We start from the raw sequence: 17,947 nt of genomic DNA, 5'->3' as shown, positions 1-17,947 counted from the left end.
GAAAATAACCAACAAAGCCACGATTACACTTTATTCACATAAAGTTTATACAAACATAAAAATATTGTACAGACATAGCCAGTATTTACATAATCAGAAGAAAGAAACACTTAAAAATAGAACACATGGCAGGATTGTAGGATCTTGGGTCAGTTCTTGTAGGTAGAGTTCAAATGGGCTTTGAATGCTGTAAGAAAGACCTTTGTTCAATATCGTACAAGTTTAACAAAACTGTTTAATTCATGACACTAATATTTATAAGGTGCATAACAAATTACTTATGGTCCCTGGTCAAATGTGTGGGTCCTATTGTAACAGACATTGTCCATCTACTAACCTTCCTGGTTATGCCAAAGCTCAGCAGCAGCAGTGTTCAAGGGACTCTCATTGTTGGGCTCTGGACAAGACAGATTTTGGTACAAGGTAAGCAAAAATTTGACAGTGGCACAAAACCAAAAAAAAAAAATCAAATAAGTGATTTGATCTCTGTGTATTGATAAATCTGATCAGACCCCCTTATGAAAATGGTTGGGTGACAACAGACGCCAAATAAAAAGACACCTCACCTCCTAATAAACTCTGGATGGACAGCAGGATGGAACGCACATCGTACAGAGCTGACCATTTGTCTTTCAAGATATCCAGACAGATGAATCCCTGATCGTCAACGTTGGGGTGGAAACACGATGTGATGAACTTCACGCGTGGGGCTTTGTAAGGGTAGCCACTAGGGAATTCTAGCGACAGCTTGTACCTCAGGCCTTCGTAAACCTAAGAGAAGGAAGAAGGCTGACATTCTTTAATATACTTTTTTAAAAACTGCACAAAAGCTAATCAAGGCGAGCATTTGAATGTTGACGGAAGACATCTAGATCTTGTTAAGGCATCCGTATAACGCCTATCTGAAACAGTTCATGCATATATTCTGACGACTTTTTGGTCGCCGGAAAGAGTTTGACTGTTCATGCACACACATTTCTGTCCAGAGGCAAGCCAAAGCCCACGCCCCTTCGTCGGTGATTGGTCAAAAGTAGGTCATTGTTTGTGGTCTTTATACACACACAAAAAAACACCATTGCCTCTTGACACACTGCTCGCTTAAACTGGAAGCCAGATGCACAAATGTGGAGGAAAACGCCGTACAGCTGGTGACCGAAGCCAGCGTGCATGCGCCCGGCCACCACAAGAAGTCGCTAGAGCTCGATGGGACAAGGACATCCAAGCTGACCAAACCCTCCCATAACCCCAATGAAACTGGGCCAATTGTGCAGTGCCTCATGGGTCTCCGGGTCGTGGCCGGGAGCTACACCTCCAGCACTGCCTTTGACCACTGCGCCGCTTGGGAGGCCCTACACCAAACATCTTATTTCGTAAATTCACTTTGGCTATCTACTCCGAATTCAGAGCAGTCTCATCGAGTGTGCTGCACAGAATAACTGTCAGTAAACGTCAGCAACAAAGCGTAAATAAATTGTTGCCGGCAGCAGTGAGTCACCAAAGCTCTGGATAATCAGCTCTGCTAGGGCAAGTAAAATGGTCAGTGAGGCGCGCTCTCATTTGTATCTGGAAGTAGCTAGCAAGCTAGCCAACGTTAGCTTGGGTGCTTGACTGCCGTTGATGTCAGAACGCTCGGATCAACACTACTCCTCAGCCAGTGTCCACTCTGGCACTTCAGATTGAATTGATGAACACACCCCTAGTTTAAGGTAAAATTGTGTGACCAGGATCTCCTCAGCAAAAAATTTAACTAATGACAGATTTGAGTCATTTTACGTTAATTATATTTTTAGGAAGTGGCTTCGGCGTCTCAAGTTACAAACTTGTATTGTTTTTCAAGCAAAGGTCTTTTAAGGGAGGAAGCAAGCACACGCGGTCTTGTTTGCCTAGCCGAAACATGCCAACACCTTTACCCATGTTCATCTGGCAGGGTTACACACCATCTACATTACTGTTCTTACAATCAGAGCCCCTGCCAACGGTCCACTTTTCATGGTGGAGTAGAAAGAAACCTTTACTTACTGTTCCCTGAGCGCCGTCTATCGTTCCGATCCACTTAAAAAGGTTGTCAGATTCTGGGAAAGCCGAGATCCCCTTATGTCCAGACATCTATATGACATGTGCAAGAAATAACCTTAAGATCTAAAATTGCTGCTTTCCAAATAGATCAATTGACATCTCCAATTGTGATTAGGACATAGCCCTACACAAGGAACACTTACCATTAGTGTCATCAGCTCTTGTTGAAGTCTAGGGAGTAAAAAAAGACATTTAAAATGTGCCCAAACTTTGTGCAATGACTAGCCCATATCCCAATGTAAGTAGTACTAATCACCCATCTTAAAAATCAGCTAGCATGTAGGCCGTCACAGAACAACTGTCTGGTTCACTTAACAGCTAAATGGCAATTTCTCTAGGACCATTTTGACCCAGCCTTAGTATAAAAGTAAGCAGGGAATACATCTAGAGTATTCGCGGTAGCCTAGCGTTTAAGTGTGTTGAGGCAGTCACCAAAAGTTGCGGTTTGATTACGGAGACAACTAGGTTAAATAAATATGTCGACATGCCATTGAGGAAGGCACGTAACCATAATTGCTCCTCTATGTCGCTCTGTATAAGAGCATCTGTTAAACGACAAATGTACTCCGTTCTCTCACTTCTGCCCCACAACCACCAGTGGAGGACAGCTCCCGTTGAGACCATTGAAAGATCATGTCCTGGCACCCTGATGGTGTAACCAGCGTCCCCTTGAAGCTATGTCCAGTTTCCAGAAACCCTTTCTTTTGAAGATGTAGGGTTATCCTAAATAATTACACTGCACCTCCACACAAAGAGCCTTTCGTGAACAAACATTCGCACTTAACCCCCTCCTGACTAGTATTAACTGATCGCTACTTTGAGGAACAAATTAATTTGACAAGATGGTTGTCCCACCTAGGCATCTTAAGATGAATGCACTAACTAAGTCTCTCTGGGTAAGATATTCTGCTAAATGACTCAAATGTACATGACGGTAAAAAAATGTCACAAACCTTTTAGTGACTGAGCCCTTTGCGGCACTCCCACCGGTCTCATTGCCTTTCAGAGCGGCTGTGGATGAGGAAGCTGCAGGGTCCATATTTTGAGAGGCCATACTTGTAATTTATTGGAATAACATAATTCGAGAGGACGGTAAGTAGTTAGCAAAATAGAAGGCAACAAACAAAAAAGTACACGTTACTTGAAACACTCAAATGCACGTTGTATCTGGCATTTTGCTTCGTGCTAGCAAGCCACTAACCAACAGGGGTGTCGTCATGACGTTAGCTAAACAAGTTACAGTAGTTAGCTAGCAAACATTTGATTTGAAGTTGCCTTGGCTAATTAACAGTAGTTAGTTAGGTTTGCATTGGCTAGCACAGAGATCATATGACCTAAACAAACTGTCGAATTCACACGACAAGCCAATAACACAAAATGGGTATATTTGCTAATCATGTTAGCATAGCAAGCTAACGTTAGCTTAGTTAACGACGCAGTTAGCGGAGTGTTGTCTCGTTAGCGTTATTAATGCTGCAGTGCTGACTTTTTAGCCAAGCTAAAGTTGTGTTTGTCTGTTGAATAACACTGCCTATCCTATACTTCTGAATGAATAATAAAACGTCGCCATACTTGCTTGGTGTGTCGGTTCTGTCCACCGACTCTATTCTTCTGCTACTGAGTTTTTCAAACTGTGTTGGTACCCGCCCACCCGTTTAAACGGCCTTTATCAAATCGGTGTCACCACCCCATTTACAAATATGACCAATCGCAACTTCAGGTTTAAAACAAAGCAACGCTGTAGCAACCATTCGGAAGACTGCACTTTACAAAACACTTCGATCTCATTGGGTGAAATATCATTCGGAAGAGACAGATTTGCCTATGGTTGTACGGTCGCATTGAGTCTAAACACAAACTCGCGTTTACGTGCAAGTCGAAACGAGGAAATTCGGAAATGTCCGACTTGCTGATTCGTTGAAAGCGGCACGTGTGTAACGACAACCAGTTAGCAAGTTGACTTTTTTTGGGGGGGGGGAGTTCATAGTTCCAACGAGCACTTAAACGCTGCATGAGTAATCGTCGGTCGGCCAGTCATAATTATGGCTAAACTGCGCCCATTTCTACAATGGATATTCTTAAAACCTAACCATACTAACACCGCGAGCCGTGTTTCTACCCCTAACCTTAAATTGAGACCAAAAAGCAAATGTTTGTACTCAATTTTAAAATGTGAACATGTCTCAATAATATATTTTTACCTCCACTATTGTGGAGGTAAATATACGATACAGCCTGTACATTAAAATCTCACACATTTGCTTCAATATTTTAACGCAATAAACCATATAAAAAGGTAGACAGACATACAATGGATACTTGAATAGAACGGCTGTAGATAAAATAAACGTTCTGACAAACATACTGAATAAATCAGACATAGACAAATCAAAACCTTTATTTCTAAGCGAATAAGGTTGATTCATATCTTCACTAGAAAAAAAGTATATGGTCTAAAAGTTCATCATGGTCTATATGCCATGAAGTACAATGACATAAAAGCACCTGACATTGTGGAAACATATTACAATATAAAATTGAGAATACAGTTGAAGATGGGAAAACAAAATGACTGATTTTACAAGAACAGTAACTCCTTATATTCAATGTGGGGGGGAGGCACCCCCCCTGGCCCCAAGAACCGTTCTATTACCAATGGGCCATAGGCTGCCAAAGAGCCCCTTTTAACCATCAGAGTACTGTAAGGAGTGTTTTGTTTTTTAATTAAGAAAAAAAAGGAGGGGGGAGATTTCTTCATCAAATAGAACTGATCAATTACTGAATTGGCTAGTTAAATAAAAGTTACATTTATAATATATATTTTTATTTTACCAGGCAAGTCAGTTAAGAACAAATTCTTATTTTCAATGACGGCCTAGGAACAGTGGGTTAACTGCCTGTTCAGGGGCAGAACGACAGATTTGTACCATGTCAGCTTGGGGATTTGAACTGGCAGCCTTTCTGTTACTAGTCCAACACTCTAACCACTAGGCTACCCTGCCGCCCCATATCTATAAAAAATAAATAAATCTGTAATGGTATACAATGAGATCCAAAGCCACATGGGCAAAAAAGACATTGGCACTCTTGTACAGTCTCTCGTGATTTGATACGATTGATATATTCATTATTTCCGTGGTTTTCTACGGCTGTATCAGAAATTGACATTTTACATTTGAGTCATTTAGCAGACTCTTACAGAAGCAATTAGGGTTAAGTGTCTTGCTCAAGGGCACATTGACAGATTTCTCACCTAGTCGGCTCAGGGATTCACACCAGTGACCTTTTGGTTACTGGCCCATTGCTTTTAACTGCTAGGCTACCTGCCGCCCACGTAATGGTACCCTATTCCCTTTAGCACACTACCTATGTCCAGGGCCAACAGGGCTCTGGTCAGCAGTAATGTATTATATAGGCTAGGAAATAGGGTGCCATTTGCCAAGGTAGACTAGGACTCTACTCCTTCCCTGAACTCTGGACCTCCATGGCCTTCTGCATCTTCTCAATCATCCACCCGGGAACTGTGAAAGGCTTCAACTCAACTGGCGTCATTTTCAGGTCAGGGCAATCTCTTAAAAAAAAAAAAAACACAACAGAATCTTAATCTCACCCTGAAAACTGTGTAACCCCCTTTGGGCTTGATTTTAGCCTGGTCGTCCCAGATCTATTTGAGCTGAAGGCTACAGCCAATTTATCTGGGGTGACCAGGCTCGGCATGCCTGGTTTAAGAAGTGAATATCCATCGAAGATACTCCATTCAATGACAGATGAATTGACACTTGTTGAGTAAAATGGGGGCCAACAAAACATCTTCCTTACTTGTAATCATTACTCAGAGAAAGGTCCTGGACATCCTCTTCAATAAGGAGATAGGCCTATAAAATTATAAAATGTTTAGATCATGTTAGATTAGCTTACATTAGTTCATAGATTTAGCAGAACATACTAGTTTTTAAAAAGGTGCAAATATGTAGAAATCTCTCCTCCATTACCTGGTTGTTCAAATTCTATAATTTCTGCCTAATTTCAGTTTGTAATAAAACAAGCAATTTATAGTGTAAAGGATCATATTACAATCTTTTCAATAATCAAAAATATTGTATTTTAAGCTGATGGGCATTCACTCACTGCTCTAGGATGTAGTGAAATAAGTGTCAAGAGGGTTTCAAGAGGGTGCTACTAAATTAATGTCTTAACGTAGTTCTTTGCCCTATGCCATTATGAATCAGATTCGACTAATCATTAGGTTGGTCTCTAAATATTATAGCCTTAGAGGCCTCCCGACTGAGTGGCGCAGTGGTCTAAGGCACTGCATCGCAGTGTTTGCGGTGTCACTACAGACCCGGGTTTGTATTAGAACTTTAATACGCTAGTACTTAACAGTGTTGATTAAATAAGAAGGTAGACTTCACTTAGAAAAACCCAATTTGTGTCACACAGGAACCTGTAGCCACTAGCTAGCTTGTCAGTTGACGTTAGAGCCGTTCTGCCCGCGGAGCATTGACAAGGTTCTATTGACCAGCGACCACTTTCACTCTCATCATGCTAAATTATCTGAGTGAATAGTCTAACTTGTGAACCATATATGGTAGAGACATAGGGTCTGGACTATTGTTTTTTTTAAATGCAATTCTATATTGAAATGATGTATTTTTTTTTACATTGAAATAATAATGTTATGGGCGAACACCCTATAGCTGTATGAAGCTGATGTGTACAAAACTGAAAGTAAAAAGACACAAAAGCTAAACTTAAGGACGGGAAGCATAGAAATGACCGCTTAGACTTGCTTTCAATGAGAATGACGGTCCTATAACTCACATTTCTATGTGAATTTGGTCGGGTCAACCACAAAAGATCGGTTTCTGCTTTAGCCAACTCTGCATGAAAACTAACATGACAGAGGAGTTCTGATCTGCGACCAGGCTAGAGATCTGCGTCCAGGCTAGAGTTGTAAACAGAACTCTTACCATCTTTCCACCTGTAGCTCTCATATGCTGTCTCTCTGCCAACCAGTGTTTGTCCTGGGCATCGGCAGCATACTGAAAACACACACAGACGCAGTACTTTATTACTTGGCTGTAAGTTTTGTAATGGTTTATGGTAGGGGAGAGGGGATGGTCTTCTCACTCACAAGTTGGTTAGCATAATATAGCAGACAGCAACAGCTTGTTGTGTAACCATAAGATAAAATTACATTACAAGGGTCATCCACCTACAGGTAAATGCCAAATGAAGGAAACACCAACATGAAGTGTCTTAATATGATGTTGAGCCAGAACAGCTTCAATGCACCTTGGCAAAGATGCTACAAGTGTCTAGAACTCTATTGGAGGGATGCGACATCATCAACGAAACATCAGTGTTTCGTTGAAGGTGGTGGAAAACGCTCCAGAATCTTCCATAAAGTGTTCAGTTGGGTTGACATCTGGTGACAGACGGCCAGGTCATATGGTTTAGATTTTTTTCATGCTCATCAAACAATTCCTTGACCACTCGTGCCCCTGGAAGAGACCACTCCCATCAGAATATAAATTATTCACCATAGCTGATCTCACAGAATGGCTGTGTATTTCTTGGGGTTTACCCTGCCCTCTAAACCATCAGAGCAACCAGAACCTTAATTTCCTCAAGTGTTTCCATTATTTTGGCTTTCCACTAGATGTTGGAACATTGCTGCGGGGACTTGCTTCCATTCAACTACAAGAGCATTAGTGAGGTTGGGCGATTAGGCCTGGCTGGCAGTCGGTTGGGCAGCAGGGTAGCCTAGTGGTTAGAGCGTTGGACTAGTAACCGGAAGGTTGCGAGTTCAAACCCCCGAGCTGACAAGGTACAAATCTGTCATTCTGCCCCTGAACAGGCAGTTAACCCACTGTTCCCAGGCCGTCATTGAAAATAAGAATTTGTTCTTAACTGACTTGCCTGGTTAAATAAAGGTAAAATAAAAAATAAAAAAAAATTCCAAAGGTGTTTGATGGGGTTGAGGTCAGGGCTCTGTGCAAGCCAGTTAAGTTCATCCACACCGATCTCGACAAACAATTTCTGTATTGACTTTGCTTTGTGCACGGGGACATTGTCATGCTGAAACAGGAAAGGGCCTTCTCCAAACTGTTGCCACAAAGTTGGAAGCACCGAATCGTCTAGGATGTCATTGTATGCTGTAGCATTAAGATTTCCCTTCACTGGAACTAAGGGGCCTAGCCCGAACCATGAAAAACATCCCCAGACCATTATTCCTCCTCCACCAAACTTTACAGTTGGCACTATGCAGTCAGGCAGGTAGCGGTATCCTGGCATCTGCCAGACCCAGATTTGTCTGTCGGACTGACAGATGGTGAAGCGTGATTCATAACGCCAGAGAATGCTCCAGAGTCGCAAAGGTAGCATCCTATGACAGTGCCACGTTGAAAGTCACTGAGCTCTTCAGTAAGGCCCTTCTACTGCCAATGTTTATCTGTGGAAATTGCATGGCAACAGGTGTGGCTGAAATAGCCGAATCCAGTATTTTGAAGGGGTGTCCACATACACTATATATGCAAAAGTATATCGATTTGGATTCTGCATTTAGTGCTTATTAAACCTCCTAGATGATGCAGAGCAAATTCATTTATTTCACAACTGTTTGACATACAACCACATGTACATCCTGCATTTATTATCGCCTGACAGAGAGAGCAAGAGAGAGAAAGCGAGCAACACAATTAAACCCAACCAAAACATGAGAAAACAAAAAGAAAATCACTTGACATATTGGAAAGAAATGATAATAAAACTGAGCAAACTAGAACCCATATTGATGTTTATTTATTTTCCCTTTTGTACTTTAACTATTTGTGCATAACATGATATCTGCAGTCTTTTTTATTTTGGAACTTTTGTGGGTGTAATGTTTACTGTTAATTTTTGTTTATTTCACTTTTGTTTATTATCTACTTCACTTGCTTTGGCAATGTTTACATATGTTTCCCATTCCAATAATGCTCTTAAATTGAATTGAGAGAGTTACCTTGAAGAGGTCAGCATGTTTGATGTAAATCCTTCCTCTGGTGCCACCCATTCCTAAAGCCCTACAATTAAGCAGGGATTTCAGGTTTCATTAGGAACATAAGATAAAAATAACGAAGACCAAGACAGTTGGTGGACCACGCTCCCACGTAACTCAATTTAATTATCTTTTTATTTTTGCGTGTGAGTCAATGAAACATTGTTAATACTCAACTTCCAATTTCCACTTACTTATTTGCTCTGGACCCAAGAACAAATGTGCTCCCTTCATTCAGTCTGGAAGGGTCCCACTGTAGAATGTGAAAACATTGTATTTTATAGGGAAAATGTATCATACTCAAATCCATGGAATAGAATGTAAAAAAAAGAAAAAAAAGTCTAATTACTATTCACCCAAAAAGGACAGTTTGTGATCTTTAAAGATGCTAGAATGCATGAGGGAAACTTGTTAGAAGTATATGGTATAATTGATAAATGACTATTGCATTCAGCCATTACCATATAACTAATTAATAGAAGCAATAACATATAAACTCTTACCTTAGGTCCCTCACGCTTTACAGACTCCAATGTCTTGGGCTTAGGCCTACAGAACATGCATATGGATTACAGCATTTTACATCATACAAGTATGAATATTCACGTTAATCTAGATTTCCATTGAAGAAATATGCGATGACAAAGTTGTATTTCTCCTTTATTTAACTAGACTAAGTAGCATCACTTGCATGTGAATTAGAGTTTGAGCATTCATGCAGCAGTGATTTTACATGTGGGTTTTGACAATGAAAACAACTGCTCACTGACAGCAAGGTAAAAACACGTGTTGTCGAACAGGAGTGCATACTCACACATTACTATACATAGTAGGCTTGAAAGTGGACCCGACAGGAGCTGTCATGCGCCCTTTCCGCTGGGAGAAAGACATTGCCATATTGTCAGTTATTCTGCGTTTAGGTTTTTTTTTAAATTTTTTGATGAATGTTTATTCTACAAGGGCAGACTAGTTTACCTTCTTTGGAACAGGGCTGGATCTTTGACTGGGCTCATCCTCCAGCTTCACCCGCTGCAAGAAAATAGATATTGTCGCTGAAGTGGAAGAGACAGCGATAGCATTATATCCTTATTTTCCCGCCAAAAACTTCATTCAAGATGTGGAGGCAATAAGACTAATGCGATGAGGAAAACACTCATTCATACTTCCAGCCGGCATCCTCACTTTTTTTATTTGACCTTTTTTTTTTTAACTAGGCAAGTCAGTTAAGAACAAATTATTTTTTACAAAGACGGCCAAAACCCGGACGACACTGGGCCAATTGTGCGCCGCCCTATGGGACTCCCAACCACGGCAGGTTGTGATACAGCCTGGGCTGAGATGAGATGCAATGCAATGCCTTAGACCGTTGCACCACAACATCCCTTTTTGGAAGCGTAAATCAGTGTCATGTTCACTTAAAATCTGCAACTTCACTTATGATGACAACTACATTTAAGTTATGAGACTTGGACTCATTCTAGATGAGTGTTTCTGCAATACATCTCACATCCTACCTCCTCGCCTCCTTCTCAACCGTATTGGAGGAAAAGGGCCAAGGTTCCTAACCTCCCCGCCAATGCACTTTGAGGTAAAGAAAGAGGAATGTGAGGAATTGATGAAAGATGGATTGAGAAAGAGCCATCGTGATTTTCACTCCCCAAAAAAATCTTCCTTTACCTTGACTGGAGGCTCAGGGCCGGGTCTTGCCACTGCCGATTTCTCCCCGTCTGAGAAGAGCTGTTTGGCCTGACCATGGACAGGAGCATTACTCATAGATGTCTCTGTGCATTAACCACAGAATCTAAACACTGACACTTCTTGAAACACATTTAGTTGGCATCTTACATTTTCCAAGCAGTTTCTGCAGGCTTCTCGGATCAGCTGCTCGGTCTGGACATCCTCTTCGAAGTTCTCCTTCACGTTGCTGGCTGCTTTCTCGAAAAACTGTCGCAAAGAAAGAAAAAAAAGATTGCCACCCCTGTTTTCAATACTCCAGCACCTTACCCGTTTGAGGATAACAACCGTTTGAGATGAGAGAGCACATTGGAAGGGATTATAGACCATTCCTCCATACAGAATCTTTCCACATTCTTGATCTCCTTCGTCTGTACTTCTGGACTCTATTTTCATGTAATTTGACCAGAGCACTGCCTGGAGTTTGATAAAAGGCATTGGTGCTTGGGCCTGGAATCGGTGCTATGAGTTTGGGTTTGGAAGCATATGCAGAAAAGTACCTCATACTTACGGTAAAATATGGTGGTGGGTCTTGTATGTTATGGGGCTATTTTACTTCCATTGGGCTTTTGTTAAGGTCACCAAGTACCAGGACATTTTAGATCCAAAACCTGGTTACCTCTAACAGGTAGCTGAGGAGGGTGCTAAAGTATTGAAAACACGGGTGCAAAAATGAGGAGAGTGCAGGAGTATTGTAAACAGGGGTGTCAATAATTTAGACTCCTATCCTTTTTAGATGCGTTTATTACTTTTCCAAACAAAATATATTCCTTTTTAGTATAAAATAATATATTTTCCCCATTTTTTGGAGCACATATATCTTAGTATTTGCATTATTTATGTTATACAGTCTTCTTTTCCTCATCTTGATCAAGGGTGCCAATAATTATGGACCTGACTGTACGTACAGTGACTTGCGAAAGTATTCGGCCCCCTTGAACTTTGCGACCTTTTGCCACATTTCAGGCTTCAAACATAAAGATATAAAACTATTTTTTTTTGTGAAGAATCAACAACAAGTGGGACACAATCATGAAGTGGAACGACATTTATTGGATATTTCAAACTTTTTTAACAAATCAAAAACTGAAAAATTAGGCGTGCAAAATTATTCAGCCCCCTTAAGTTAATACTTTGTAGCGCCACCTTTTGCTGCGATTACAGCTGTAAGTCGCTTGGGGTATGTCTTTATCAGTTTTGCACATCGAGAGACTGAAATTTTTTCCCATTCCTCCTTGCAAAACAGCTCGAGCTCAGTGAGGTTGGATGGAGAGCATTTGTGAACAGCAGTTTTCAGTTCTTTCCACAGATTCTCGATTGGATTCAGGTCTGGACTTTGACTTGGCCATTCTAACACCTGGATATGTTTATTTTTGAACCATTCCATTGTAGATTTTGCTTTATGTTTTGGATCATTGTCTTGTTGGAAGACAAATCTCCGTCCCAGTCTCAGGTCTTTTGCAGACTCCATCAGGTTTTCTTCCAGAATGGTCCTGTATTTGGCTCCATCCATCTTCCCATCAATTTTAACCATCTTCCCTGTTCCTGCTGAAGAAAAGCAGGCCCAAACCATGATGCTGCCACCACCATGTTTGACAGTGGGGATGGTGTGTTCAGGGTGATGAGCTGTGTTGCTTTTACGCCAAACATAATTTTTTGCATTGTTGCCAAAAAGTTCAATTTTGGTTTCATCTGACCAGAGCACCTTCTTCCACATGTTTGGTGTGTCTCCCAGGTGGCTTGTGGCAAACTTTAAACGACACTTTTATGGATATCTTTAAGAAATGGCTTTATTCTTGCCACTCTTCCATAAAGGCCAGATTTGTGCAATATACGACTGATTGTTGTCCTGTGGACAGAGTCTCCCACCTCAGCTGTAGATCTCTGCAGTTCTTCCAGAGTGATCATGGGCCTCTTGGCTGCATCTCTGATCAGTCTTCTCCTTGTATGAGCTGAAAGTTTAGAGGGACGGCCAGGTCTTGGTAGATTTGCAGTGGTCTGATACTCCTTCCATTTCAATATTATCGCTTGCACAGTGCTCCTTGGGATGTTTAAAGCTTGGGAAATCTTTTTGTATCCAAATCCGGCTTTAAACTTCTTCACAACAGTATCTCGGACCTGCCTAGTGTGTTCCTTGTTCTTCATGATGCTCTCGGCGCTTTTAACGGACCTCTGAGACTATCACAGTGCAGGTGCATTTATACGGAGACTTGATTACACACAGGTGGATTGTATTTATCGTCATTAGTCATTTAGGTCAACATTGGATCATTCAGAGATCCTCACTGAACTTCTGGAGAGAGTTTGCTGCACTGAAAGTAAAGGGGCTGAATACTTTCGCAAGGCACTGTATGTATATATGTATGTACAGTACCAGTCAAACGTTTGGACACACCTATTCATTCAAGGGTTTTTATTTTTTTTACTATTTTCTACATCAAACCTATGAAATAACACATATGAGAACGTGTAGTAACCAAAATAAGTGTTAAACAAATCGACATACATTTTCTATTTGAGATTCTTCAAAATAGGCACCCTTTGCCATGATGACAGCTTTGCACACTCTTGGCATTCTCTCAACCAGTTTCATGAGGTAGTCACCTGGAATGCATTTCAATTAACAGGTGTGCCTTGTTAAAAGTTAATTTGAGTTATTTCTTTCCTTCTTAATGCGTTTGAGCCAATCAGTTGTGTTGCGACAAGATAGGGGTGGTATCAGAGGTGTGGACTCGAGTCACATATGATGAATTACAACCCGACTTTGACTTTAACACCAATGACTCGTGACTTGACCCTGAGCCTCATGACTCGACCTGACTTGAAACCCTCCTCAAGCCCAAATGTTAAAAGTTATGCTAATAAAAAAAGTGTGCAGCGCATTAACTTTTAATTTAACAGATTACAGTTTGAATTGGACAGCAGCCAATCAAATTGTGCCAGCTGAGAAACAAATGTGCGTGGCAGTGCAGACGAACATCGGCGGTGAATTCAGATGGAGCCCTTGGAAAAATGATACTCAATGATTATTTTCGGATATAAAGACGACGCTGTATCAACAAAAAAATGGATTGCAACTTGCAAAACACACGGGAAGAAAATTACAGACGGAGGCACAACAATTTCCAACTTTGTTCGACATTTGAAGCTGCACAAAGAACGGTAAGTCGTGGCTAATATAGCCAACAGCTATTTATTTTATTACTTTACTAGTGTATCATGTAGGCTAACGTAACGTTAAATCAATGAGCCTCCACACAGTCAGTCAGTGCGGGAATATGATCATTGCACCCAAGATTGAGCTACAACTGGCTAGGAAGTTGGTAGCCTAAATCTTGCCTGACGTTACTGCTGTTCCTAAAACCATTGACATACGTTAGCCTACCGTAACCACACAAAGAGAGAGTGTGTGTGTGTGTTAAGGATGGGCGATTGTGTACAAGCCTACATTGCCAGATTGCACCCCATAGCGATCCTCGATAGTCAATCGCTATGGGGGGGGGGGTCTTCCATGGCTACCTATGTATTTCCATGGAAATATAACGTTTATTTGGAAAGTAATAAATGTATAGATATTTTTTAAAGCATTCATGATTCGCGTAAATGTAATATGCTGACTATTACTCGTTAAAAATATGATATGGTATTACATTTGGTGAAGAGCACATTAGGACTCAAAAAAGTTTAGGACTTGAGACTTGACTCAGACTTGCCTGTTTGACTTGGGACTTGAGTGGTAAAGACTTGAGACTTGTGACTTGTAAAACAATGACTTATCCCACCTCTGGGTGTTATAAATGACTTAAATGTAAATGTATATGGAAGATGGTATTTTACCAAATAGGGCTAAGTCCATATTATGGCAAGAACAACACAAATAAGCAAAGAGAAACAAAAGTCCATTATTGCTTTAAGACATGAAGGTCAGTCAATCCGGAAAATGTCAAGAACTTTGAATGTTTCTTCAAGCACAGTCACAAAAACCATCAAGCACTATGATGAAACTGGCTCTCATGAGGACCGCCACAGGAAAGGAAGACCCAGAGTTACCTCTGCTGCATAGAAAACAATACTAAAAGACACCAATAGGAAGAAGAGGCTTGCTTGGGTCCAGAAACATGAGCAATGGAACATTAGACCGGTGGAAATATGTCCTTTGGTCTGATGAGTCCAAATTGTTGATTTTTTGTTCCAACCGCTGTGTCTTTGTGAGACGCAGAGGAGGGGAAAGGATGACCTCCGCATGTGTGGTTCCCACCGTGAAGCATGGAGGAGGAGGTGTGATGGTGCTTTGCCGGTGACACGGTCAGTGATTTATTTAGAATTCAAGGCACACTTAACCAGCATGTCTACCACAGCATTCTGCAGCGATACGCCATCCCATCTGATTTGCTCTTAGTGTGACTATCATTTGTTTTTCAACAGGACAATGACCCAAAACACACCACCTCCAGGCTGTGTAAGAGCTATTTGACCAAGGAGAGTGATGAGTGCTGCATCAGATGACCTAGCCTCTACAATCACCCGACCTCAACCTAATTGAGATGGTTTGGGATGAGTTGGACCACAGAGTGAAGGAAAAGCAGCCAACAAGTGCTCAGCATATGTGGAAACTCATTCAAGAATGTTGGAAAAGCATTCCTCATAAAGCTGGTTGAAAGAATACCAAGCGTGTGCAAAGCTGTCATCAAGGCAAAAGGGTGGCTACTAAATCTATTTTGATTTGTTGAACACTTATTTCGTTACTACATGATTCCATGTGTGTTATTTCATCGTTTTGATGTCTTCACTATTACTCTACAATGTAGTAAAGATAAAGAAAAACCCTTGAACGAGTAGGTTGAAGGGGGGCAATCCCCCCCCAGAAATGTCCGGGAACTTGCAGGTGCCTTGGTGGAAGAGTGGAGTAACATCTCACAGCAAGAACTGGCAAATCTGGCGCAGTCCATGAGGAGGAGATGCACTGCAGTACTTAATGCAGCTGGTGGCCACACCAGATACTGACTGTTACTTTTGATTTTGACCCCCTCTTTTGTTCAGGGAAATATTCATCCATCTCTGTTAGTCACACGTCTGTGGAACTTGTTCAGTTTATATCTCAGTTGTTGAATCTTGTTATGTTCATAAATATTTAAACATGTTAAGTTTGCTGAAAATAAACACAGTTGACAGTGAGGACGTTTCTTTTTTTGCTGAGTTCATAAGCACCCCCCCCCCAAAAAAAATGTATGTATATACAGCAGACTCACCTTCAAGTATTTTCTGAAGACTCCCATAATGTCCTCATTGAAGCTGGGCTGTAGAACTGTTCGCAAGAGGTCCATGGATATAACAGGGTCTGTGTAGCTAGATGCACAATGACACTACCAGCTATAGCACACCTGTTGTATAATCGGTCTGGAAAGTCACTCAACAAAACACATAGTCATCACAGTTTCTGCTCTATCTTAACTTGACAATATTACACATACACAATATTTGGTTTTGTATCAAAGAGATTCTCCTGTACTTTGTTTACTTATTAGCCAGTAGTAGTCGTTCTAAAAGTAGAGCGTGTGCTCCCCGAAAATTGCATACTGTCACATTATGTTCACCACTTCATTTCGCTCTCTCGCTCTGCGGTTAGTGCATCATGTGCGTCTTGCTAGTTCTCACTCATATGGCGAGGAGCTGATTGCTCATTGGTTGAAATCAATGTGGGGGAAAAATACTGCAGTACATCTTCCAGAAAAACAGTCGCTTTTAAAACTTGGGCGTTCCTGGCTAATTAAGGTAAGACAGTAATTATGCTCATAGATGATGCATGTATGAACTACACATTGACACATCCAGCTCAAAGCGGGAGGTTTAAATAAAATACAAAGTAATTGCCAAAGTTTAGGAGCATGTCTTTAAAAGCAGACTAACAATACTCAAATGTGTTCTTGTTGGTGTACTATCCCTTTAACAGTCAGTCAACTTACCTCATGGTCATCTGTGAGCGTCTGCCCCGGCGGTAGACCTGTCTGTGCTTTATCATGATGTTCCATGGATTCTGGAAGAGGCCAAAGGAGGCACAGAGTCATTGAATGTCACCTGAGTCATCATCCCATTCCCATCACATGAATTAGGGTGTGTTGACAACTACTTTTCCACATTCCCCTATGTTAAGTGACATTTGAAATGTTACTTAGATATACATTTTAATGACACCTATAACTTGCTGAACTTGTCGACTAGCTAATAGTTAAAACGACAATCGCTATCGATCCACCTCATTGAATCACTTCCAGGCACGATCGGAATGAGCTCGAGCGGTCAATCTACGAAATGTCACATTTAGTTGTTCACATTGTTTCTCGTAACATAGTTATGTAACGTTAACTGTGCAGGAATCACACTTAGTAACCGTAATAATTTTGCAATTTTAATGCATGTTCAGAGCTCACCATAGTTTGTATGGGCGGCTGTTCAACAGCATCTTGTTGAAGCCAGTCCCTCCGTCCCTCACCTCGATGGGCACCCATTTGGCAACAGCCCTTTTGGTATCTGGCTGGATGGAGTGTGATTGATCCACGAGGACGGTAAAAGCTTGAGACGGCGACCAGGACAACTATTTTTGATCCCTTTTGACGAGGTTGTTTCAAAAGTGTGCAATGCTCAAATTGGGCTTATACGTAATTGTCTGATTCTTTTTATTATTTCAATAGGCTAAAATGATCCAAATGCTGATTTAAATGCGCGCTGGAAAATTACCGAGTATTTTTTTACAGAATATTCTAGCATTCAAAAGAAACCATTATCCTCTTTTCTAACCACACTGTTGTTTTAAAGAGCCAGGGTGTTTTTCAAGAAACCAAAGCGAACTCTTCACCGCCATCTATTGCACGGGAGGTACAAAAATGTATTTGGCGCACGCGTAAAAGCTACGAAGGCGTGTCCGTGCGACGAAGGCTTTGAACCATTGCAGCCGCCATATTTGTAGGGGCTTTCAGAAGCAACTCATGACCATCAGCGTTTGAAAAAAATAAAAATACTATTGCGCTCTATCACCTGTTTCGTCTCTTAACATTTAGGTTCTAGTGACCAGCATTGCAGTATACATTTTTCTTTCAC

General features: G+C 41.1%; 2 protein-coding genes across 2 annotated transcripts; both read right to left on the bottom strand.

Annotated features, from left to right (window-relative positions):
• Nucleotides 1-17: 17 nt before the first annotated feature.
• ube2c (ubiquitin-conjugating enzyme E2C) lies at nt 18-3,752 on the bottom strand. The gene is made up of 7 exons (XM_064967575.1): nt 3,649-3,752; nt 3,030-3,131; nt 2,220-2,247; nt 2,020-2,106; nt 567-771; nt 338-397; nt 18-187 (listed from the first exon to the last, which is right to left on the bottom strand). The coding sequence occupies exons 2-7, from the start codon at nt 3,128-3,130 to the stop codon at nt 150-152; spliced, it is 519 nt and encodes a 172-aa protein (XP_064823647.1). The 5' UTR covers nt 3,131; nt 3,649-3,752; the 3' UTR covers nt 18-149.
• Nucleotides 3,753-4,456: 704 nt separating this feature from the next.
• On the bottom strand, nt 4,457-17,689 carry LOC135541374 (deoxynucleotidyltransferase terminal-interacting protein 1). Its single transcript, XM_064967572.1, has 13 exons — nt 17,281-17,689; nt 16,816-16,886; nt 16,102-16,198; nt 10,964-11,062; nt 10,796-10,864; nt 10,094-10,147; nt 9,933-9,994; nt 9,622-9,667; nt 9,313-9,371; nt 9,083-9,143; nt 7,047-7,118; nt 5,896-5,951; nt 4,457-5,647 (listed from the first exon to the last, which is right to left on the bottom strand). The coding sequence occupies exons 1-13, from the start codon at nt 17,356-17,358 to the stop codon at nt 5,533-5,535; spliced, it is 939 nt and encodes a 312-aa protein (XP_064823644.1). The 5' UTR covers nt 17,359-17,689; the 3' UTR covers nt 4,457-5,532.
• Nucleotides 17,690-17,947: the final 258 nt, after the last annotated feature.

This window comes from Oncorhynchus masou, chromosome 6 (assembly GCF_036934945.1).
Source record: "Oncorhynchus masou masou isolate Uvic2021 chromosome 6, UVic_Omas_1.1, whole genome shotgun sequence".
Classification (NCBI taxonomy): Eukaryota; Metazoa; Chordata; class Actinopteri; order Salmoniformes; family Salmonidae; genus Oncorhynchus; species Oncorhynchus masou.
The sequence above is the reverse complement of the archived record's forward strand: the minus strand, read 5'-3'. Positions and strand labels throughout refer to the sequence as shown.

Bases quoted from the DNA above. Each gene is read 5' to 3' on its own strand.
- LOC135541374 (XM_064967572.1), bottom strand. From the start codon at position 17,358: ATGGGTGCCCATCGAGGTGAGGGACGGAGGGACTGGCTTCAACAAGAT. The intron at 11,063-16,101 runs GTGAGTCTGCTG...TCTTTGCGACAG, and splicing joins TCTTCAGAAAATACTTGAAG to TTTTTCGAGAAAGCAGCCAG. The intron at 9,995-10,093 runs GTAAACTAGTCT...TCTTTCTCCCAG, and splicing joins CCAGCCCTGTTCCAAAGAAG to CGGAAAGGGCGCATGACAGC.
- ube2c (XM_064967575.1), bottom strand. From the start codon at position 3,130: ATGGCCTCTCAAAATATGGACCCTGCAGCTTCCTCATCCACAGCCGCT. The intron at 2,107-2,219 runs GTAAGTGTTCCT...CATGTCATATAG, and splicing joins AAGAGCTGATGACACTAATG to ATGTCTGGACATAAGGGGAT. The intron at 398-566 runs GTGAGGTGTCTT...TGTCTTGTCCAG, and splicing joins CATCCAGAGTTTATTAGGAG to AGCCCAACAATGAGAGTCCC.